At 36.6% G+C, this 24955-nt stretch overlaps 1 protein-coding gene across 1 annotated transcript in view; it reads right to left on the reverse strand.

Annotated features, from left to right (window-relative positions):
- Positions 1-24955, reverse strand: part of DTWD2 (DTW domain containing 2) — a 92164-nt gene that overhangs the window by 44140 nt on the left and 23069 nt on the right. Inside the window, exons 2-3 of the mRNA XM_082075597.1 lie at positions 19017-19107; positions 13502-13596 (exon numbers count right to left, since the gene is read on the reverse strand). Coding sequence (XP_081931723.1) covers positions 13502-13596; positions 19017-19107 — 186 coding nt within the window. The remainder of the gene's footprint in view (positions 1-13501; positions 13597-19016; positions 19108-24955) is intronic.

The following is a 24955-nucleotide window of genomic DNA, read 5'->3' on the forward strand; positions in this document are numbered from 1 at the left end:
GCGTCTGATAATGAACATGGCTTGGTTGCCTTTAATGCATGATTTAGATTTGTAAATTACTGTAAAGTGCATATTAAGCAATTTAATAATAAAAATGTGATTAAAGTGATGGAAGTGACACATATGTTGAACTTTAATAGAAAAAGAGATTGTTCAGAAAATACACTCACGTAAGAAGAGGTGTTACTTTCTCTGAAGTCTGCAAGGGAAAGCAAGATCTACTCTTTTCTCTGTGGGACTCTAAGTAATAACTAGCGGAAAAGAATAAAGTGGAGGCATATGAAGGATCAGAGGGCTTGGAATTTTGTTTTCTAACCATTTGTAGGTTGCTAAATACTAGCAGAGGCTCTCCAACATATTTTCCAAACAAAGACAACAGAATTTTTAGAAAATTTTTCGCAGAATTGGTGGGAAGTACTAAGAGTAAGTATGAAAGGATTAAAAAAATATAAAATATTAAAGATGTTACTATTTCCACAGAAGAAAGCAACACAAATTAAGAGAAAAAATGCAATGGATGAAAAAGAAACACCAACAAGAACTTTTGCTAAATTTTGAGTACTTCACTGATCTCAAAACATGTTTGAACTCTAAAAAGTACAAGTAAACATGATTACAGAGACAATAAAGACTCACACTACGGATGGTTTTAAAATTATAGCGTAAGTCTAAGTGAGTATCATGAAAACTAGATACAAAATAAACCCATTAATTAAAGCCAGAGGGAAAAACCCCATGAACCACCACATTGGTCTACAACCCAGAGAAAAAAATGAACTAGCTGGAGGTCTACGGACAAGAACAGCAAAAGGGATAAAAGTCATCGCAGAAACTGAACAAACCAAGGTTGTAAGTTTTAGAGAAAAGAAGGCCAAAGAGAAACCCTTTTAACAGTCTCTGAAGCCACAAGAGAGAGGAAATAGCCTATTCTCCATTCCCATAGAAGACAAGAAAACTAATAAGTACAGTTGCAGTAATAAAGATTCACACTAAACAGAGGTAAAACCTCACAAGCTTCCCAATGGTCATAAGTTGAGTTTACATGTTAAAATAGACCCACTGAGAATTCCGCAGACACTCCTGTACGTGGTATTAATACCACGTCTACAGGTAGCTGATCTCAGTTTTTTACGGGAGTAACAGTGGCATCCTGAGCATCTTCCCATCCCTACTTCTCCAACTATGCTGCTATATATATAAGTAATGACTATCAAATGCCAACGCTGGTCTTTTTCTTAAACATAATTATTTCAAGTAATGGAACTATGCTGAATGAATATCTTCCACATACAGATGGAGAAGTTTCCAGTGTTCTGACATGTGTACTTAGTAACACATGATTTTCCTATGGACATTCATTCCTGCTCCTTTACCTGCTGTATTTGTACATATTACTAGTTTCTGAGTTTTCATCAATAGTTTGTGGAGTTTAGAAAATGCTGGGATCCTAAAACAAATAATGTGTACCATTTATGGCTGCAGTATTCCACTTCAAGACAGGTAACATTTCATTGCAATAATTGAAAATAAGACCAATCTGAAAACAACTATTTTCTTCCTACAAATACGTAAAATTTCTTATCTGTTACCTGTCTTTCCATGACCAACAGCGAATGTAAAGCTCAAAAAGATGAAGCAATTTAAATGATGTGTTTTAAGGTGCAACTATGGCCTTCAACTCTGTAAGAGGAATACTTGCAATACTTGCTTCTCGTACAAACCACTGTTCAGCCTGAGTTTTGGTATGCAGCCGGCATTGCAGGCCTATATAATCTGTTTAGTCTGACAACAACCTACACTAAGCAGAACTACTCAGATCTTTCATTTGTGCCTGAATTGCATCCAAACACTTTGTCATAGAGGATTTATATGTTCTTATGATCCTACTTAAGCCAAGTAGCATTTCATTATTTCTGGGATGTATGCTCTTGAAGTGTGTAATTTAAACACTGCTTTATCTCATTATAATCCAGTTTTTCTATCATAAACATTTCTATTACACATGTATACTCAGTTTCTTTCAAACTCTGCAAGTGGTTTTAATTCAACAGGGATCTATTAAACTTTGCCAGTGTCAAAGGCAAACTTTCAAATTTTAAAAATTCAACGCTGCCATTTAGTAGCAAACAGTACTAATATTATGGAACAGATGCTAATTCATTCTCTGTGGAAAACCATGAGGTTAATGAAAACTTCTCATTTTTTCTCATCGTTGTTACTGTTTCACCTTGGTCACAAGCAAGTGTGTTCACCTCTCTCTAGACTCCTGCATTTGGAAGACTGTGGGAATACTGATTCCCCTAATTCCCATAAGGTGATAAAATGAATAAAAATAAAGGCAACAACCCTCTATCATTTCCACATTCAGAAGTAGTCACCTGGGATCAGGACTGAAACAAAAGACATACCCAGCAAGAGAAAAAATTGTTTTCATATTAGATACTCTACTTTTTTGTAGATAAATGACATTTAGTCTCAAATACAATCTGTTTTTTTCTTCCCTTTTAATCAGCAATCATATAAACAAATTATCTTTCATCATACAATCAAACAATGAGAAATATTTTAAGGTTTAGAATCTGTAATTTCACAACTAAATATTTCCCAATTTACTAGGGAAAAAGGTCATAAATATAGCTTATGAAAAAACACTTTAGTCTAAGAAAACATGTATATAAAATACTTTACGGTAAAAGTACTGTTAGCAAAATCTCCAATAAGTTCCACAATGAAAAACCATTATTACCAATGCCTCCCAACAACATCAGCATTTACACCATAAACGCACAAATAAAACAGAGGTGAGTCTGTCTGTACAGAGACCTTTGTAGATCTGGCAGCTGGTGATACCAAGTTTCTTATTATTGACACAAGCGAAGGTAGCCTGCAACATTTAATAAACTAGAATAAAAAGGAATAATGGGTAATAATGGGTTGTTTTTGTTGAGTCTTCTATTATTCCAATTTCCATTTACTTATCCATGCTCATGTTCTGTGATAAATTTAAATAAAAATAGAGCATAAGCTAAGAATAAACAGAAAACTGCCTTCTGTCTGTACTATTACTGGTTTTTCTAGAAAAAAAAAAAATGGTTTTCAATCAGCCTCAACATCTAAAAACCTGATTCTCCTAACTAATATGCCAAGAACCATAATTGGTAACATGGGCAGATTAGTTTTCAAAATTAATGCAATTAATGCAGCCAAAAGTACAGTAATGTCAAGAAATTAACAGCAGAGCAAGTTTTTGCTTTATTAGCGGACCTCAATACCAATTCCCTCCTACATTTTACATTTAAAGTCTTTCTCAATGAAAAGGGTTGATTGCAAACCTCTCTCCCCCAGACCCTCAAAAAAACCCAAACCAAACCACAACAAAACAACCCAACAACAACAAACAAACAAAACAACCCACACCAGACAGACAATGACCACGAGATTCTTATGCACTGAAACACAGGTCTCCACAATCTACTCAAGGACACCTTTTTCCATTACACTGCATTCAGTAGTACACTCTTCCTATCTACTACTCATGCAATGTAAAACTTACCAAAGCATTTTGTGGCTTATCTAATACAATGCGGGGGGGGGAGGGGGGCGGGGGGGGGAGTAAGAACACCAATACACAGTTTTCTTACGAAGAAAATAAATATTCTTTCTACAGAAGAGCAGCAGCAATCACTTGGTTAAGTTACATTCAGCTTCTTTAAGAATTAACTGCAGAGAACCTAAACTGCAATACTTAGCAACACCTAGAAGCCATAACTATAGGCTAAACCACTTCTCTACGTAACAAATACATCCCAAGAGGTCTATCATATTTCAAGCAGCATGTAGGTCTCTTACAGAAGGGCAGCCAAAGAAACTGCAATAATTCTAACAGACTTTTATACATCTTTTACTGAGCCTTATGAGTGCCTTTTATGTCACCATTAGCATTTCTAAAATCTTAAAACCTTAATTTCAATAACAAGATTCCTTCCCCCCCGCTAAACTTCAATTAAACAATTAAACATTTGGTTTCTGTAGTATCTGTGTTGCATTATATATAAAGTGTTTGCTATAATTTAGTATGTTAATCACATATATTCTAAAATCCAGTGCATCTTAAAAGTGCTTGTTTTGGAGGGAAGTAGGACACAATTGGAATAGAAGCTAGGAAACCGATGAAGAATTCATGAAGTGTCATCATGAGAGACAAAAATAATTTTCCACTCCTTCTAGTAGAGAAACAGTTTTTCAAACATACCCAAGCAGGCAAGAGAAGGAAGAATTTCTAAAGCTACAGTCCCAGAATAGTAGAAGTTCACACCACACCTTAATTTTAGCTTAAGGTGTTACAAGAAAACAAAGCAGAGAACTGCACAGAGAAAAGAATTCAGAATAAAATTTCTAAATATAGTAAAAATATCCACGCAAAATAGAAACCGAAGACCAGGAACTAAAGTACAGATCAGAAACAGAGGCAGATATTAGTATATCTAGAAATGCCACAGCATTCTCAATGACATCCATAACTGTTTCTCTAAAAAAGCTTCAAGTTTTGCTTCAAGAAAGTAATGCACCTGACTTGCTTTGTATGCTGAGCTAATGCAAGTAATTTCACAATTAATACGAAGCAGTCACAATTAATTATTTCCAAATGAAAAAAGGAGAATAAATTACTAACACCAGATAACTTCTACTTTTTACTCAATGTAAAAAAAAAAAAAAAAAAATCAGCACAAATCTTGGCATTAATTCACAAAGCCACTGCTGGGATAGGCCCAGGGGCACCATCCTGTCGAGACAAATCCAGACCACCACATTATTCTTCCACAGCTGGTGAACCATGGGTGCTGATCACTGCATCACTACATTCACTTTAACAGTTCTTTTCCGTGCACAAAGCAATAGAACATACTTGAAAAAGCCCATGTATCAAATCTTTCTCTTCTACTACTGTGAAGCATAATCCTTAAGAACAGAAACATTAGCAAAAGGATCACACACTGTGGCATGTGGCAAGGTTTCAGTAGAGAGGGAGCTGCAGGGCTGGTCCCTGTGGATATGCCCTGAAGGGAACTGCAGCCCCTGGAAAAGAACCACATGGAACAGGGGCAAAGAGTGAGGAGGAAGAAGCTGCAGAGAGGAACTGCTATGGACTGACAGCAAAGCTAAAGGCTGTAATATTCAAAGATAAAATAGCCAGAGAAAATGTTACCCAAATTATATTAATAACCTGGTTTCAGCTGGGATAGAGTTTGTTTTCTTCCTAGTAGCTGATATAGTGCTGTGTTTTGGATTTAGGATGAGAATAATATTAATAACACACTGATGTTTTGGTTGTTGCTGAGCAGTCAAGGACTTTTCCGCTTCTCATACTGTCCTGCCAACAAGAAGGCAGGGACTTCACAAAAGGCTGGGAGGAGACACAGCCAGGACAGCTGATCCCAACTGACCAAAGAGATATTCCATACAAGACGGCATCATGGTCAGTACACAAAGCTAGGAGAAGAAGGAGGAAGGGGGGAACCTCTGGAGTTACAGCATTTGTCTTCCCAGGTAACCATTGCACATGATGGGGTCTGGCCTTCCTGGAGATGGCTGAACATCTGCCTGGCAATGGGATGTAGAGAATGAATTCCTAGTTCTGCTCTGCGTGTGCACTGTTTCTGCTTTAGTTATCAAATTCTCTGTATCAACCTACAAGTTTTCTCACTTTCACCTTTCTGATTCTTCACCCATCCCACCAAGGAGAATGAGCGAGTGGCTGTGTGGGGTTTAGTTGCCAGCTGGGGTTAAACCACGACAACCGAGGAATCTAAATTTGATACGGTAACGTACAGTTTCAGATGTAAATGAGCATATGTTCAGTTAGTAAGCATTAATTACTTTTGTAACAAGAAAAACTGTGACACACCAATCGCTGACTGCATCTGCTCATTGTTGATTGAGATAAAGAGCACAGAGGCACAAATTAAGTTTAAGAAACATAATGACACTGAAGCACATGAAAAATACCTACAAGAAAGTCACTTGAATGAAAAACCATATCTTGTAGATAACTTCAAAATACTTGGTAAGTGCTAAGACTCAATTTGTTGATATTTGATACTGTAAGGATATTTTTTTTGTGAACAATCACTAGAAAAGTGCCATACCTATAGTATGTAATTAGCAAGAACAGCTTTATAAAATTAAGAGAAATAAGTCACATTTTATTACTTCAAAACTGTTTGAAGTTACAAATTTTCCCAAGTACCAAATTAATTTCTGATCTAAACTACTGAACTGTAGCAGAGCTGACAACTATGCTGTACTGCAAGTACTGGAGGTTTGTGTAGCTTGATTTCAGAAAGCAATGCAAATAAACTTGCAATTGCCGCCTCACTGTCCTAAATAACAGGGTGGTAGATGCAGAGATATGTGCACCAGTTCTCCTGTCACTGATCATTCATTAGAGTATATAATTTTATCATAGTTCACAGAATTGCCAAACTACAGAAGGCTGAATACTTGCAAAGAGGGAAGGTTTGAGAATAAGACTACATTTTCAGGAGGGGGAGGGGGAAAGAAAAGGCAAAAAAACCCCTCCCAAACAGTCACAAAGTACAAAATGAAACTTAAAAGCAGTAGTGACAAGGCTGTTTAAAGAACCATGACATCAAATTAAAATAATTCAAATTTTTGACATTAGACATTAGATACAGTTGCTATCTCTGTTAAATATATGCCAGAAATTCCTGTTGAGTGGAATGAACAATATTATTATTCAAAAACTACTGCGTGCAAAGTGTTTATTAGTAGCCCAAAAAGAACATGAATCCCGTAAGTTGTATTCTGTTCATCAATATGAGAAAACAGTTCATTTCCCCCTAATATTTCCATAGTGCATAACAAACCTACTGCTCAGTCAAAGAATGCACTGCAGTTGTTAGGTACATCCTATGAGCAAGTAAAAGACTGGGAAAAGACATTAGCACTTTATTTTTTTGTTAATTTTTTCCCCTTTTCTGAAGTGTCATCTCTATAAGAGTACCTTAACAGACATCCTGCAAATGTAAATGCAGTTTCAGAAAACCATGCTACACACTTTACATTCAGCAATATAAGTTACACCCTAAATATGCATTCAGGAAAGAACAGTTACCTAGACATTCTGAGACAACAGATGCCCTAGCTAACCCTCTGTCATCCCCTGCATTTTTTAATTGCCCCTGCTCACTGCATCATGTGTACTATCAATAACATCGCATTTTCAGTACAGGCTTGAAATTCAGATCATCTAAAGCAAACTTATTGTTGAATGTAAATATTTCATGGAGTAGAGTTTTGGATTTGCTCTTCTTTACAAGCATGCCCGTATCTTGACCAAATGGGTATCTTGGTTCCCCTTTACCACCTTAATCGCTGCTACCATGCAACCTTCACAAGCCACTGGGAGTTCAGTAATCTTTTTCTCCTGGAGTACTCTCAGTGAAAACCTAACACACAAGAATTGGACTCTGTCAAAAGGGGTTACATAGAACTAAATTTACAGCTGGCAATGCCCAAAGAAGAAACATCTAATGCTAAAGTCAGCTCTTTCTTACAGGGTATTTAACAAAAAGTGAAGTGAAATATTTTCCAAGTGTCTACTCTTGACTATAATTCATTATTAAATAATTACATGTAAAAGAACATATTTATCTGGTGGAGTAGGAGGAGGAAGAAAAGGATAGACATTTAGTGTTCCTGTGCCAACAAGATCATGACCAAATTTGATTTGGGTTATATCTGCTCCTGCATATGTAATCACACACTAATGTCCTAAGAAAGCCTCAAGCATGTGATATGCTAAAAATACTACCTGCTACATTAGCATAACAACTATGTACATAATTCTGCAACTGCCTATGCAAGTTGCAGGTACAAATTCTAATACATTAATTTGCATTATTCAAGCACTGCAACCAAACATCAGTTCACTGAGAAATTGTAAAAACAAAATTAAATTGATCATCTAATCCCTATCAAGGAATTAACAAACCAGATGTAAAACAGACTAAGTAAAGGAATAAAAAACCTGTAACTGTAGCAATGGAGAGCACAAGCCTCAAGTATTTTCAGTATATTGGGGACCTGACTTATGATTCTGTATGCACATATTAAAATCTAGGGCAAATTGAGGTTTTTTTAGAACAGAAAAAAGGGACTAATTACCTCTACAAATATTTCCAGCACAATAAATCAAGCCTAACAGACACATGGAACAAATTCAGTCAATAATCAAAAAGAAACAGGAGATAAAAGTACACATTTCAAGAGTGAATGGGTTAACAGGAAATCAGGCAAATAACATCTCTGAAAACGACATACTTCTTTTCAGTCTGACAACAAGGGGTAACATCCCGACTTGTCAAACAGGATAATGCAGTTCAATAAGCTGAGAAAAGTTGTTCAGCAGGATTTCAGATGGACTTTCATGGGAAATGATTTATGTTTGTCAAGACCAAAGGAAAGCATACTATAATATTTGAAAGAGGTGAAAGAAACAAACTGTACACTCAAACTTAACAGTCACCAGAACATATCAGAGAATTAGGACCTCTCCTATTCCAAAAGAGCACAGCTTGGCAAGTTTTCAGCATTTGGGTAAAATATGACCAAATGTCTGTAGATAATCAGTAAAAAACAAATGTAGATAAAAGAAGTGGGCTTCTATGAAACAGATAAACAAAACTGAACCAGAGACGAACAACATTCTGAAGCCAAAATGATGACAGAGGGACAGAAACTAAACAATGCAGGAATATCAAAAGATAGAAGGTATCCGAAGATTAAAACAAAGTTTTGAAAAATAGGTAATAGAGATGAGACTAGGCCAAAAGAAATCCGAATATACAGCATCACTGGATGAAAATGTTTAAGCTAAAGGAGGAGATGTGAAAAATACCATCTTTCGCCAGTGCAGAGCAGAATGAGGAAAAGACAACAAAGCAAGAACAAAAACCATACTACTACCTCTGTCAATATTATTCTATAAAAATCATCAGTATTGAGGAAAGACAGCAAAAGAGGTAGAGAAAAATCTGCATGTTTCAAGAATTTAAGTCAAAGATGGTGGCAGTGCAGGTTGCAAAATAAGCTGCGTTAACTTAAACTGAAAAATTATAATTACTTAGCTGCAAAGATAGCAGAACTTGGGAAGGAGAGAATAAGGTGAGCAGAGAAAGTAAGTTCTGTCATGGACAAGAAGGTCAGTCATACCAATGGAGAACAGGAAGCAGTTTTGGGGCTGATAATCTTGACAATGAACATTGATAAACTGCAAACCTCTTGAGAGCTGTGAAAGAGCAGAAAGGAGGAAACTGCTGAACAACACTTGGATGGAGGTGAGAGTCTTCAGAAATCTAAGAGGACATTACATTTGAAGAATTACATATACCTTTGATAAGCAGAAGCACTGTGAACCAGAGGTAGTGATCTAATAAAAATAGTTTTTTAATAAGAACTATGAACAAGAAGCTATTCTAACTAGTGCTAGTAAATTTGAGATGTCATCAACTAAGGAAGACGTAGAAAACTTAAGTCAAACATGAAGGGCTTGAATAGGTGGTAGCTAACAAAAACAGTAAGGAATTTGCAAATTTATCAGAGGCAATAACTCTGTAAGAGGGAAAAAAAACAGGAAATGCTATCTGGTTTTGTGCTGCTAGAAGACAAAAGGAAAGAATGGCAAAAAGATACAAGGCATCTGTAATTTGTAGCATGTGAACATACAAAAGAAGGCAGGGGAAAAGGGAAAGGAAATAATGCCTAAGTTATGCACATTTGAATGCTGCCAGGCAGAAAAGGAGGAACATGAATGGCACAAGTTGTCAGTACAGAAAACACTACTAAAAAAAAAAAAAAAAAAAGACAAAGCAAACAGAAACTATAGTCACAAGAAAAGCAGTGTTTCTAAGTGAGAGACAAAATAAAATGGATACAACAGTTTAAAAATGCATATAAACATCTTCCTACCATTCCCAATGAAGGCAATTAAGTTACAAGCATGACAATTATTACAAATAATTAAAAATCCCTTTTTTTTTTTTACAAATACAGGATAAAAATATTCTGAGATATCAATATAAACTAATTTTCCCAATTTCCTTTCTAGAAGGTTCAAAATATCTAAGGTATGGGCTGTTAAATGAGTCTCTAGAGAAAATTTACTTATAAAACATATTTTATCAAGGTTATAAACATTCTATATACTCCTATGTTTTGCAGCACCAACACCACAAAAACAACAGCCTTATAACAGAAATTAATATAAATAACTGAAACTACTGGCAAACTAGAAATTAACCTGAGTCCTACTACATTGTTTCGGTAGGTCTGGCTGATCCTTACTATCCAATTTTTCAGTGTTTGCTGTGTCTTACTTGGTCACTTCACAAAGTCAGAAGTCAAAACTCCAGTTACCATGGAATCAGCCTGACCTTGTACAAGTAAGGAAGCCTGCTTTGTGTTAAAGTTTGGAAAATTTCAGTAAAAGTGATATGAGCCTTCTGCTTGCTTATGGTATCCTAGTCAATGTCTGAAAGGTGTCTATATTTAACAGACTCACCATTTAAACTGATCAGGTATGTCAGACACAAAAAGAAGTGGTTTACACTTTTACATAAAATTCATTCTCTTATCTGGCTGTGAGGCTATCTCAACCCTCCCATATTCTTGTCTGCCATGGTACTATGATACTGGGTTCATTGTAAATCTATAAAAATAAGTGAGTGGAAAATATTAACAACTTGTAAAGGTGCTATTTTAAAAAAAAAATCGCTTGATAAGTACTCATGCCAAACTGTTAACTTTTAGCTTAATCATTTCAGTATAAAGATTAACCCTAATGTCTATCAATAATATAATTGATACAAAATCTTCAGAAGTTAAGGTCTTTGAACACTTGGAAAAAATCCTCAGATACAACCAACAGAACCAGTCTTTTAATTCAGTAATGCTATCTGGTAAGTCCAGTCACCACCTAAACATTACATACTCCCAGCAGAAGCAAAATGCCAGATTGCAGGAAAAAATGATAGAATAGGAAAAAAAAAAAAACCACAGATTAACACTTAGAAACAATTGGATTAATCACTCCTCATCTTTACGGCTACCCTGAAGTGTTTTAAGTTTTCAAAGCTGTTGCCAAGAGCTACTGGATTCTGTGAAAATACAAATATGCCCACTACCATTCTATCCTGAAAATTTACAAATGTATGGGTAACTATCCAAAATATCACTTTCACAGGTCTACTGCATGGTGGGGCTTCTATATGTATGAAGAAAAAGAACAGGCACACCACACTACCCCTACAGCAGCCACTGTTCACATGCAAGATTAGTGTGAACACACATTTAAAGTGATACTGTTTCTATTCCTTTTCAACCCATGCACTTCCAGTTCAAGCTGCAAAAGATGTAAATAACATCACACAACTGCAACAAAACAAAGGTATGGCCTTAATGTGCTGCAAAACAATGATAGTTTAAAAGTGTATCAGAAGGCACTCTTTAATGATGTTTTTCTTCCAAGAAAGACAGAAGTCTTCTCCCAACATGGGGCAAGGTTAATTAAGTTGCTTGTACAGCAGCTACCAAATTGCTTACAGACAGCACGGCTTTTAAGAACATGAGAAAAACCCCAAGCCCTGTTTAATATGCCATAAAACATGAGCTGCACCACTGCAATTTATGAGGCTTTAGAAGTCCCATTGGCAGAGATTTTAACCCTAAGAGGAGGGCAGGGACCAGTACAGCCCCCACCCCTGCCATTTACAGTAAACACGGAGATGTTTCTACCCCTGTCTGCACATGTCTGCTCCTAGAACATGACACAATACAGAAGGAATTTAAGTCATTCTAGATGATTACTCTGAACTCTCTGAACATACCTACCAAGTTTATGGCCTGATAGCATGCTAGAAATCCAAAATAGCACCGACATGATCCTCTAACCAGATGTTCAAGTACTGCTAGTTAAAAATAAGGAGTATGGATTAGAACACTGGCAGGATGCATTCATAACTAAGAAAAAAAAAAAAAAGTAACACATTGCACAGCTGGAAAATAACTTTTCTCACCTTCTCATCCCTCCTCCTCCCAGGAAGGTGGGAATGAACTCCATGACTGAGCACTCCCAATTTCTGCAGTCTTGCTTATATCTACAGTACAATGCAGGCGTATTGCAGATACTTTGAAGTAAAGTCAGGATTACTACCTAATTACTTTTAGTCCTGCATCCAGTTAGTTAGATCACCAAACTCAAATTAACCTAAGAAAAACTTTGATTTCTTTCACCACTTCCAGTATGTTTTGTGGCAAAAAACCTTATAGGAAATAGGTATTTAAGAACCTGTTTAAACTATTTTGGTGCTGAGATGTTCTACAACTTGTTTTGACCTAGAAAGGATCCTTTAGGTTAAAGAACTACCTCTGGATTCGAACTTGTAAAAGCTTTAATACTGTAATCATCACTTCTGAAAAAACACTCTAAGAAGATTTAATAGAAGCAGACTGTATTGACAGTGTTCCACCCTGTGCACATCAGTATGAAAAGCTGATTCACTTCCAGGTTTAATGGGAAGACAGTACGACTTCCCTTTAGCTTGGAACAGTTTAGATTATTACAGTTATTATCACAGAAGACTAATAGAAAAGCAATGTATTTCTAAAGTGCTCTAGCTACCATACAGGCAGCAAAAAGTTGGGGGAGCACCATTCTGAGTCACCTTCCAACACTTCTGTTCATTGAAGTCTACCAAAAGTTTTCTCTAAAGATTAAACTCAATTTTAGAATTAATTTCCTTTATAAGCACTTATTATTTTATTTGATTTTACTGAAAATGTATGTAGTTAAATTTCATCTGCATTTTTACCAAGAACTGGTTTCCAAGACTTAGCTTCATCTAATAAAGATTAAACACGTGAAGTGTGAGACCAGTGTTGTCCAAGGTATCAGAATAATAAAAAATAATTAAAAATCTAAAAGCTATGCTTTCTTATAATTAATTTTAAGATAAGGAAGAAAGGATTTGAAAAAATACATTATATAAAAGTTTTCAGCACTGGATTCTCTTCTCAGCTTCTCCCACACTCAGGTGAAAACTATTACTTAAGTTTCAGTAACACAAAATGGTTTATCAAACAAAGCAAATACAAAAAGAATGATAGAGAACAGCAAGACAAACTTAGTAACAGATAAGAAAAGAACCGCAAAAAGCTTTCTAAGAGTTGCACAGTAACCACCTGAACTTTCCAAGAGCCCAAAACTGAGATAGTAAAAGCTACGATCTAGAGGAAGAGATATCAAATGTTTCTGAATGTTATACGTAATTTATCTTTACTGGAAATCAGAAGCTTATACCAAAATTGAAAGTGCACACCTGAAATAAGAATTGAGAATACTGTTAGCTATTAACAAAGACACTGAAAGAAATATCTCCATAATTTACAGAGGACCAGAAAATTCATAGACAATCCTGCTCACCTCTCTTCACTGAAACGTCGACCAACCAAAATTTTACATTTGTCTGGAGGAAGACAAGCTGCTAGCAAAGGTACCGTCCTTAACACTCGACTTTCCTGTAAAAAAGAAAGGTTACTTTTGAATAAAATCAAAGAGGGCCTCTATGAATTCTTAACGTTTCCAGTTACTTTCAAGTTCTTCTGACTATACATACAGAAGAAAATCTTAAAAAAATAACTTGAAAAAAAGAACTACAAGAAAAAAATACCCAATTTTGATGCATTCAAATTGTACAGTTTTGATCGACACTATTACACTTAGTTTTAACTAACCTCTGATCATCAGCATAAGTTTGAACCAGGCTACAAAAGCAACTACAAAACTTCACAGAATAATAAACAATGGGCAAAAAACAGCATTTGCATTAACGTAAAAGGTTGGGGACATAATGTCTCCATATTGGAAAATGAGGGGTGGGCTCAATTTCCACAAACAGGTGCTAAAAATGAAAGCACTGGGTGTATCAGAACAGTATGAAATACAAACAACTCCACACCACAGTCACTTCACAGTAACGAGGAAAATGGTGCCAGCACAGCCACAAGTACTCCACCTCATGCCATTCAGGCTGTGCTGACCAGGTGTCTGCCTACATCTTTGTGCCACAGGTGAGGAAGGTGACTGCCATGCCTGGGTGGGGAACGAGCTGTATTGGACCAGGGCTTCAGAAAGCAGAGGATGAGGGAAGTACTCCCAGCTGAAACAAACCATCTACTTATCAAACAGAGCAATTGCTTGTTCCATGCTTTATTTAACACAGCTGGAAAAACAGTATTTTTTGTCTAGACGAGAAGAATTGCAAACTGAGCTTGAATATTTAGGATGGCAACTTTTGTATTCTGATCAAGGAAGAGGGAGCATAGGTTTATCTTGCATTTAATGAAGACAAGAAGTCAACACCAAAAAACAAGTGAAAATTTCAGTTTATTTGCCACAAGAGGAAGAAAAGAAGGTAATTAGCTGAACCTAGCATGAGGCAAGACACTAGAGGTCAGGTGAGGATTACAAAAGCCCTAAACTCAGTGAGAAATGAGTTTTTATTCTCAACCTGAATGTCTCACGATTCAAACAATGAAAATCCAAAGATCCGTCCCTAAACCACAGGATTAACTAATGAAAACCTTGTGGCATTTTGGTCCATCTTTTGATTTATAAGCTGTATATCAACAATTCAGTATTTGTGAACACATAAGGCCTTGACTAGCTCTCTCAGTTCTCTCTGGACGGCTGTTACCTTCCACAAGTATCAAAGTGTCGCTGCGTCTGGCTTTCACCTTGTCTCACCACCAAGCTGCTGATAAATTTGCAATACTTCTTGTCTGTTAAATTAGTTATGTGAAGATTTTTATCACTGTTGCCTAAAACCTTTATTAATTTTGCTTTGTGTGATCCATATCTACTGATGGTCTATAAATAAAACATCACGGAGTTGAAGGAGTAAGTTGTCCTGCCACACACCCACCACCACTTTGCACGGCAGCAGCAGCAGTATGATGTCTCTCATGGATAGATGAAGATCTAAGTTCCCAGGAAATTAAGTGCTAGCAAGGGGAGGGAGAAATATAAATCAAACTACCATTGATTTCTTCTGTCTCCACAAACCAGAATAAGGAATCATTGGTGGCGTGGGTTTATTTGTCTTTATCTCATCATAATTAAATACCACTCCAATCCGCTAGTCAGAAGACTCCCTTCCTCATAAGAATGTAAGAAGTGGCAATAAAGGAACTGGAAGAAAATCAGTTCTTTATTGCTGATAAGTAAATCCAAAAGAGCTATCATTGATCAAGGGCAAGTCACTCAACTGTTTCCTCTAATCATACATCACTAGTTCAGAATTGCCTTTCATGTCAAATGCAGCCTCTTAGCAACAGGGAAAAAGTTAGAATTTTCCAATCTAACAAACAATCCATGTTTACAGGAAAATAAAGTATAAAATTTAAAGCTGAAAGGAATTGTTTGAGAGCAGATCTTTAAGAACAGCTAAGTCAAACTAATATAAAAAATTATTTCATTTGTTTATATTGGTCTTCATTAAAAAACATTTGTATTTAACTAGAATATAGATAATCTATTTATTATCATATTGACTATTTTCCATTTAGTGGTTTGAAAGCAAGCAGTTACTCTCACCTTTCTTCATCTCAGTGTTCTAGTATCATTGTAAACTCTTTGTTTATTCATTATTTGACCATTGAAGTATGTAAATAGGAATAGGACTGGAGCATTCATGTGGTGGGTTGACCTTGGCTGACCTCTAGTTGCCCACCAAACTGCTCTATCACTCCCCTCCTCAGCAGGATAGTGGTGAGAAAATAAGATGAAAATGAACATGCGGGTCAAGATAAAGGCAGTTTAACACAGAACAGTAAAGGCCATGTGTGGAAGCAAAGGAAAAAGATTTTACTCTCTACTTCCCACCAGAAGACAACGTCCAGACACTTTCCAGGAAGCAGGGACTAAGCACCTGTAGAAGTTGCTCCAGTAGACAAATGCCCTAGCAACAAATGCTGCGCTCCGCTCTCCAGCTTTTACTGTGTAGTATGGTATGGAATATCCCTCTGATCAGTTTGGACCAGCTTTCCTGGCTACGTCTCCTCCCAATCTCCTGCCCACCCCCAGGCTACTGGCCTTTGGAGGTGGGGTTTGGAGGGACAGTCCTGATGCTGTGCAAGCACTGCTCAGCACTGGTCTGTTATCAGCACTGTTCTAGCCACAAAGCACAGCACTATGAGGGCTGCTATGGCTAACTCTGCCCCAGACCCAATGCAATTTACTTTACTTTCACTTTTTTGGGGGGAATAGTGAGGGGAAGGGAAAGAGTGGTACTTTTATTTAGCATAGCATTACACATCTACAATGAACAGGATGGTTCTAACTAACAAAAATATTTATTAAAGCCAGTGGATATATGTTTCCTCCATTTTATTTATGAATTATTAGGACAATTAACAAAAATTTTCCCCTTACATTTGATTCTTTTTTTTCAATAAGGAACAGTATACATAGGAAGTATTATAATGAGTAAGTCAAAGTTAATTACTGGCATTAGATCAAAATAAAAAATTATTAAATACACACCATCTAATTGTTCTTCTCAGATGCTGAACATTGAAAATTCTTACACTTATATCTAAACAGACACCCTCTGCTATGCTTTAAGGGTTCTGTCCTGAGTTATACCTATAACTCAGGGTTTGAAAAGTACATAATGGCCTATACTCTGCTGGAGAACTCCAAGCATGATAAAATGCAAAGGTAAGACAAATGTGCACAGGAGTTTGTACACCTAGTTATGCTACTGACCTGACATAAGAATCATAACAGCAGGCATGAGAAGGGAAAAATAACAAAATTATTTTATTTACTTTTATACACATATCTACAACGCAAAGAAAAATAAGATATTATGTTAGGCATATAACTACTTCACGATTCCACTAGTTCTGATTCTGGGTTTGGGATGCTGGGTTTGTCTATACTTAATTTTTAAATCACTCTTTACAAACAATGGTACACTAACACTATTCAGAAAACAAGCATCCCCTTGATATGGAATGCTGAATTCTCTTCAGATACCTTCACAAATAAAAATCTAATTCATTCATGGACCTATTATGCAGAATGGAAGCTGGATGGGAGGATTCCTCACCTGGAATCCACTGCCCTGCAATAAGTGATTCCTCTCTCTTTCACAGTATCTTATACCTGCACAGGTCTGTCTGACAGCATGGACTCTGGATAGTAAGCATGTGGAGACACAGTCACATTAATCAGAGCACAGGAAATGTTGCTCCTAACTTTCTACATTACTGTCTCGCCTGAATACAAGTCTCAATAGCGTCATTTGACCACAGCTGGTGGCTTACTTCACTGCCCTGTGAACTGCCAAAGCCAGTAAATAATGAAGCACAGAGAAGATGATAGTCTGCACTGAGGTGCAGCAAAGGAAAGACATCCACTACCTGGTTAGTTTAATAAGATACTTTTGAAATGGACTCTTAGCGTGTATCTGTAATGACATGGCAGACTGAAGGATGAGACAGAGTCCAGAAGGCTTATCTGCCTTCAAGATTGATTGTATTTTGACTATGAGCAGCTATGGCAAAGGGAATCTATCTTTTGTCAGCTATGCCTCCACTGTTCTGGAATCAAAAGCATCACCTGTGATAATCTAAGACAAATACTTTCGAAGATTATTATAAGATATTCTTTGCTTCCCACTACCTGTTTGGATTTATCTCTGATAAAGCAAGTGCCCTCGTAAGCCATATAGTTAAATTTTTCCTCTCAGATGGATTGTCTTCAAATAACAGTGGTCTTCCAAAACTATCTTACTGTGTGAATTATCATTACATGACACAGGCTAACAGAAAAGTTGCATCCCATTGTAACAGACAGCTATTGTGATTCTGAATTAATAAAAAGTGTAGATAGCCTTTCAGAAGGATGCTGGAATGGTGTATGAAATCTGAAAAGAATCTGCAAACTTCTTCTAGTACCTTCCACCATGAATAAGAAATTCAGCACAATTCAAATGCCAGTTCAAAGTTCTCTGGCACCTTTTTAAACTTTTTATCCAGAAAGTGACTTAAGCATATACTTAACTACTTTTGAAATAAGAAGTAACACAAACCTGCATTTTTATTATAAGTAGCCAATTAAAAACCACAGCTTTCTCATTTAATGAACCAAATACGTCACAGTTTCTGTTTTGTTTCTCTGTGAGAGAAAACTTTTCTCTAACTTGCTCTTTTACATTCTGCTTAAGCTCCTTCAGGCAAAGACTCTCTATGTACTGACTGAGCTAATGTATAATGCTAAGTAAACAGCCAGACCAGAAGACTACAGGTTTCTGAGCTTCATAGTCTAATTTCTAGACCCACCATCTATCCAGATCTGTGTAGCTGTAGTCCAACTTCTAAAACTCTTATGATCCACCACCACACTACCTTGTTAACAAACAAGAAAACATCAACATTAATTCTCCTATGAGGCAAATGAAAGCATACTGTTCTGAAGTCAAACTGTTGTTCTTCATTGGCTAAACAGCTAAGGTCATCACTATGGTGAATTGCTTAATTAATATTTATAACAGAATACTAATATCAATAAAAGAAAACTGCTATAATCAAAACACATTCCTCCTTGGATCAAGTCTGAGTGCCTCCCTGGGACACCATGTCAAGATTACTTCTTGCAATTTGTACAAAGCCAAGAAGACTTCAGATTCAAGCAGGACTATTCAGATAAAACATATTTAATGAATGAAAGTTGCAGAAATAAGGTGTGATTTCGCACCATCGGAAGAACTGCATATAAGATACAATAACTCAGATGAAGTGGCATTTGAGTCATCTAGTTTAAAAGGAAAAATCATTACATGATGTTAATAGCATAGCTGTTTCATCTTGCATACTATTTACTGCATTAAGATTCTTAGCTGAACTCAAAAAATTACCACAGCTTTACTCACCTCTGCTGGATGCTGAATTATATACAAGCAGGTGGAGACCTTTAGCGGGTGTATTGGCAGGAATGGACATAAACACACCTTCTGAGGACGGCTACATGACAGAAGAGAGTGAGAGAACAACAAAAGTATGCATCAATTTATGAAAGATTGTACAAATACGTTGCACAAACACATGATGCACCCCAAGAGGCACACTAAGAACTTCCCCTTATGACACAGTGTATTAAACCTGACATAATTTTCTGTTTTAAACTCCCTCTGTTTCTAAAAATAAAGAAGCAAGCTACAGTTACAAGAACAGTGTTCAGATCCCTCCTGGATTAAAACACTCTAAAAATCCTTTCATCACTTTCAAGAGGAGCAATTCACTAGTATACACACCCCAGTCAGAGAAGTCTGTTACTGCTTTTCCTGTCAAGTTAGTGGGTTTCAACAATTTGATAAAATATTATAATAGAATATATAATATTTATAATTTATACAATATTTATAATAGATTAATTACCAAAAAAATTATAAGTATACACACAATAAACCCTAGACAAGCTTATCCTTATCAGGAACTTCTAATTTAAGTCTGAAAAAAAAAATATCTAAATCAAAATTATTTAAAATTCTTCAGTGCACTGTATGTATCTGTTAAAACGAGTAAGAGAAAAACTGTCTCCAAAGAATTTAACTCAAATAGTGCTTGGCATGAAACTAATATGCTGAATGATCAAGCATGAACAGAAGCAAAGAATTAAGCTCAAAGTTATACATGGAGTAACTGAAGTCATTATAGCTACTCACATACATTATTCTATAACTCAGAAAAATTAGGGATTTCCTTAACAGTGACGATATTACCAGTATTAACCGCTTAAAGTCATATCATTCCTGCAAACAAAGCTCTCCAAGCTTAAAAAATATAGTCAGGATCCTCAGCAGAATGCTAGGGACTTGGAGCACAACTCAACCTGCATCCTCCTTGTAATCCTTATTGGTAACAGTTAATATGTTGATCACGCATGAGAGACAGTAAGCAATCACTGCAGTAGACGAGATTTACATAAGTGAGTTCTGAAGACAGGTCCAGATTAAGTTCATGGTTAGCCCATCTAATGCTGCACTTGCCCGTCCATAAGTGCAAGTGTACTAAGTAATGTTACAGTAATCCAAGACAGTATAACTGTTCCCTAGTCAAACATTAGCTCTTACCAGTAAATGGTGGCATTATAAAAAGTCAATAACAATAGATAAACTCCTCTTTAACAGTTGACAGGTTGTGTTAATTTAAAGCTCCTACTTGTAGCCCCAGCTACTCAGACAGAGATTCCCTTCTAAATAGGTTATAGTTAGAGGTTACCCAACAACAGTCTAAATCTAAAGCAGTAGGGGGAGTGTTGATGCAAGGGAAGGAATTGGTACTGATCAAAATAAGCACTGGAAAAAATATTTTGAAATATTCAGACTAAAAAGATCATGGCCTAGAAATCAGATTAAAGACAAAATGGAAATTATTCTCATACGCTCTATCAGTACACTGTTCCACGGGCCTGCTGTCTGTCTTTCGGCCACACTTCTAGTGCTGGCGTTTTCCAGTTGCTAATCCTGCATAAATTGGGCATATTCTGCTGTCTCAATGGACAGGCCTTGAGCCTAAAATTAAGTACCCTTTAAATTAAGTACCCTTTAATTTCACTGTTCAGTGGCCTATTCTAAGGACCTTCACCATGAATGAACCAAAACCAATCTCACTTCCAGGTCTGGATCTAATTTCAGAAGTTCTCCGGCGTTGTACCACTGGCTTTTTTTTTTTTCAAATTTTTCTCAGGTGTAACTGATTTAAACAGAAATCTATGAAACCAGTTTTGTTAATAACATGGAAGCAGCAAGTACCCCCAGAGACTGTTTGTTGCTTGTGTTAAAGAGAAGCTCATCCTCTTTTTGATTATCAGTTTTAGTGGAAATTCAATTTGGGACTAAGTGCAATTCCTTAGTTTCTCCCCATTATTACATGTTTTTTTCCATTAACAAAAGAAGTTGTTAAAGTTTTCCCCATTATGGCAGTTTCTACTAAGGATAAATTAAGGCATGAAAATCTACTACACAAAGCTATTTCAAAACAGTTAGCTGGTGACTTCAGTCCAAAGAGCTGCATTGTTCACTAGCTTTTATAAGCAGATGGAAACAGTTTCCGGTGATTTCTGACCTCGGGGTGTTTAACAAAGTTGGCTAGATATGACTTACTTATTTTCAAGTGTCCTTTTACATATCCTGTTTGTATTTTTCACAATGGCTTGGATTTTTCATGAGTAGTGTCTTAAACTTTGTTAACCTCACCAAAAATCCTCAAACCCCAAATCAAAAATAGGAAATTACCGAGAAAGCAGGCATTTTCAAAAAGTTGCAGAATTAAATCTACCTATAATTTGATTTGTTGGGAGCAGAGCGTGAACCACAACAAATAAAATACTTTCCAATATAATTTCTTACACATGTATATACAGTACTCAACTTTAATCACCCAATTAGTTACCTAAATATGTTGAATACGTACTTTTACAACCCCATCCTGGGGGTAAAATACTCATTTATGTACTTCCACTTTGGTACATAACAGTTAACGTGCTGAAACAAAAACAACAACAAACAAACACAAAACCAAAACAAAAACAACAACAAAAAAAAACGCAACCAAAACAACAACCAAAAATCTACCAAAAAAGCCCACAAAAACCAAACACATCATTCCTACATGAAACTGACATTACCAGCCCACATCAGCTGGATGGGAGGCACTGCAGAGAAGTTCTGTTCCACCACCAGAGAAGACCATTTGCTCAGAGAAAGGCCACCTAAACAGATAAACTTCTTGTCGTTTATTTAAAGATTCTGCTGCAGTCTTGGCCTACATACACAGCTGATATTATAGAGCAGCAGGGGCAGCACCACGGAACTTATTTAATGATGAACACCAGTTTTCTTCCATTTCTGGAAATAAAATTAGCAACGCGCTCCAGGCAGTAACAGTAGTATTCAGGATATATAAAGGGTGAGGATGGAGCCAGGCTCTTCTTGGGGACAACCAATGGTAGGACAAGGGGTAATGGGTTCAAACTGGAACACAAGAGGTTCCACTTAAATTTGAGAAGAAACTTCTTCTCAGTGAGGGTGACAGAACACTGGAACAGGCTGCCCAGGGAGCTTGTGGAGTCTCCTGCTCTGGAGACATTCAAAACCCGCCTGGACACCTTCCTGTGTAACCTCATCTGGGTGTTCCTGTTCCAGCAGGGGGATTGGACTGGATGATCTTTCGAGGTCCCTTCCAATCCCTAACATTCTGTGATTCTGTGATACTGAGGAAAAGGTTTGCAGATGGGGATTAGGATTTGAATGAGGATAATTTTTACACTATTATTCACCTGTATGCAATTTCACTACATGTCAAAGCTATTCGGTGTGCTATTACCTGTTTTTCAATACAACAATAAGTTAAAAATTTATGACAAAGTAATGTGGTGGGACTAAGAAAAAAAAAAAAATCCTGTGTCTTGCAAAAGGATTCCACCTACAAAAGACACCTGTGCACATACACAGACTTCTCATAGCTTTCCTTCCATTATTCACATCTAAATTAATAATGTTCTGATTCAGAAAAACATTTAGTCTGCAAAACTGAATGTGGACAGTGGACTGTGCCATACTGCAGTGTCAGACTCTAAAAGTGAATATGCAGCAGCCTGGAAAACAGTGAGCTAATTCTGAAACTCCTTCCAAGTCTCTCTATGATTTTCCTATAATGGTGAATGTCCCCATTTGCTTCAAGACTTTTAGCTTGTTACAACATATCCAAATGGCTTCTGAAAACAGGCAGAACGCAGAGCAAGTAAAGAATAACAATGTTACAATGTTACATTTTTATATCCAGCATTTATACCAATTTCTATGGAAAGATATAAAGAAAGAAATAAACATATGCCAAACATATGTTCTAGAAACAACGCCTGAAATATTAAAATAAAGAGGAAACTGATGTTTTTAAACTACTACCACTTGTGGCAACATTTTCATGTTCCATGACATATTGCCAAGGTCAGGTCCCAGACTCCCTGTTTTCAAAGAAACATGCCTGTCCAAACAGAAATGGCTGATTCAAGTAAATTAGATTTCTCTGCCTTTTAGGCGAAAACACCAAGTGTTTCAAGGTCAAAAACCACCTGAGAAGTCTGGAGAAAAGCCACAAAGTTACCATACGTTTGTTTTATAGTAATGTTTGAATACGAGTTTCCTACTAACAGAAGTCCATTACACACATGCATTAAAACGACATTCAAGAGTTCCATAAAGCTGTGTTGAAAGTTTAAAGGCACAAGCCCATACATCTTATACCATTTGAGAACGAATGTTATTTTTGCTGGTTTTATGTTAGAGGACAAACACAAATTAAAAATGGAGTTAGGATTACTTTTGGCATCCTCCATCTTAACCACTACAGCTATAGAGGACCTTAAAAGAATGAGTGGATTAAGTTAAACATAGATAAACATTAAATTATGCATTCAGGAAGAAACAACCATATAGAACACAGAGAAAAATCCCAGGGTCTGAGGTTAATATGCTGTGACATTCAGGAGTAAGATCTTAACAATAAACAATTCTGTGAAAATGGTAGTTTAATGCCTGGCAGTTCTGAAAAATGCAGATCAGATATTAAGTGTTACTAAGAAAGGATTAAAGAATTAAACAGGCAACATTATTATGCCAATACATAAACCTCTGGCTTAGCCCCATCTTGTACTCCAAGAGAGAAAAGAAAAAAAATATGATATGGAAGCACTGCCACTGAAGGGACAAAGCCACAGCCAACTCAGAAAGTACCCTGACCTAAAGGCAGTTGAAGAAAGATGTATCAGCATATGCTTATCCTTTCTTTAGATATACACATACACTCAATACATCTGTTCATGGCTGATGGTGGCATGCTGTGCAAATGGACCTGTGATACATTCTAGTATGGCCATTCTTCCACTCTCAGTCATTCTCCATAATTTAAAATAAATGTATACAAAGCCAGTTGCAGTGGTTTGAGATTACCTAGCTGTAACTTTTTACTTTTTGTATCTTAGCTCTAAAATGTTTCTGTATATACTTCTGTATTTCTCTGGGTAAAATCTTATAGCTACTTTGGGGTAGTCTTCTGTAATTGACTGGACTTACTGCAATCTTTAAAAGTATCTGCTGAATATATTATGTTTCTGCTTTCCCTCACCCTATGGCTACATAGTATGCAACCTGATGCAATTGCCACAACTTTCATGGAAGAAGCCATCCCTGTTAAATGAAAACCTCTCTCTTGTGCTGAACGGAAGTGAAATAATGGATTACCTCATCCTCTACACAGCGGAAGCCCATCTGGAAAACGCAGGGCCAGTACCCCTAGGAGAAGCATTTGGTATTCGCTGAAGCTCTGCTGATAGTAAGCATATATCCTGCCAGAAGAGCCAAATTGCCATGGTCACCAGCTGAACTGTACATCTAAGAACCTAAGACAGGCCTAAAGTTCTCTCTAGGTAAATCTACACAGTAGACTTGAGATTTCTGAAAACTTGCCCATCCTCTGATGCTAATAAATATGAGTCCAATTTTAACTAGAAACTCCATAGCTGATGTCCCAAATACACAAGCTCTGCTGATCTGTTCTGTTAACTGAAGCTCACACATGCTTTTAAACTACTGCATAAGAGGGAAACTGTGAACTATAATGCTGAAATAATAAATGAAGGAATACCTTGGTGTTCTCTTCTTTTGTTTTAAAATGGAACAGGGTGAGCCAATTCAATCATTACTACTGCTTCAATTATTATGAGTTGCCCTCATTTTCTCAGTAGCAGGCAGTTTGTAGATAATGTGGCTGTGCTACTTTCAGGCACTACAAGATGGCTGTGTAACATTAC

This window comes from Streptopelia decaocto, assembly GCF_964273445.1.
Source record: "Streptopelia decaocto genome assembly, chromosome: Z".
NCBI lineage: Eukaryota > Metazoa > Chordata > Aves > Columbiformes > Columbidae > Streptopelia > Streptopelia decaocto.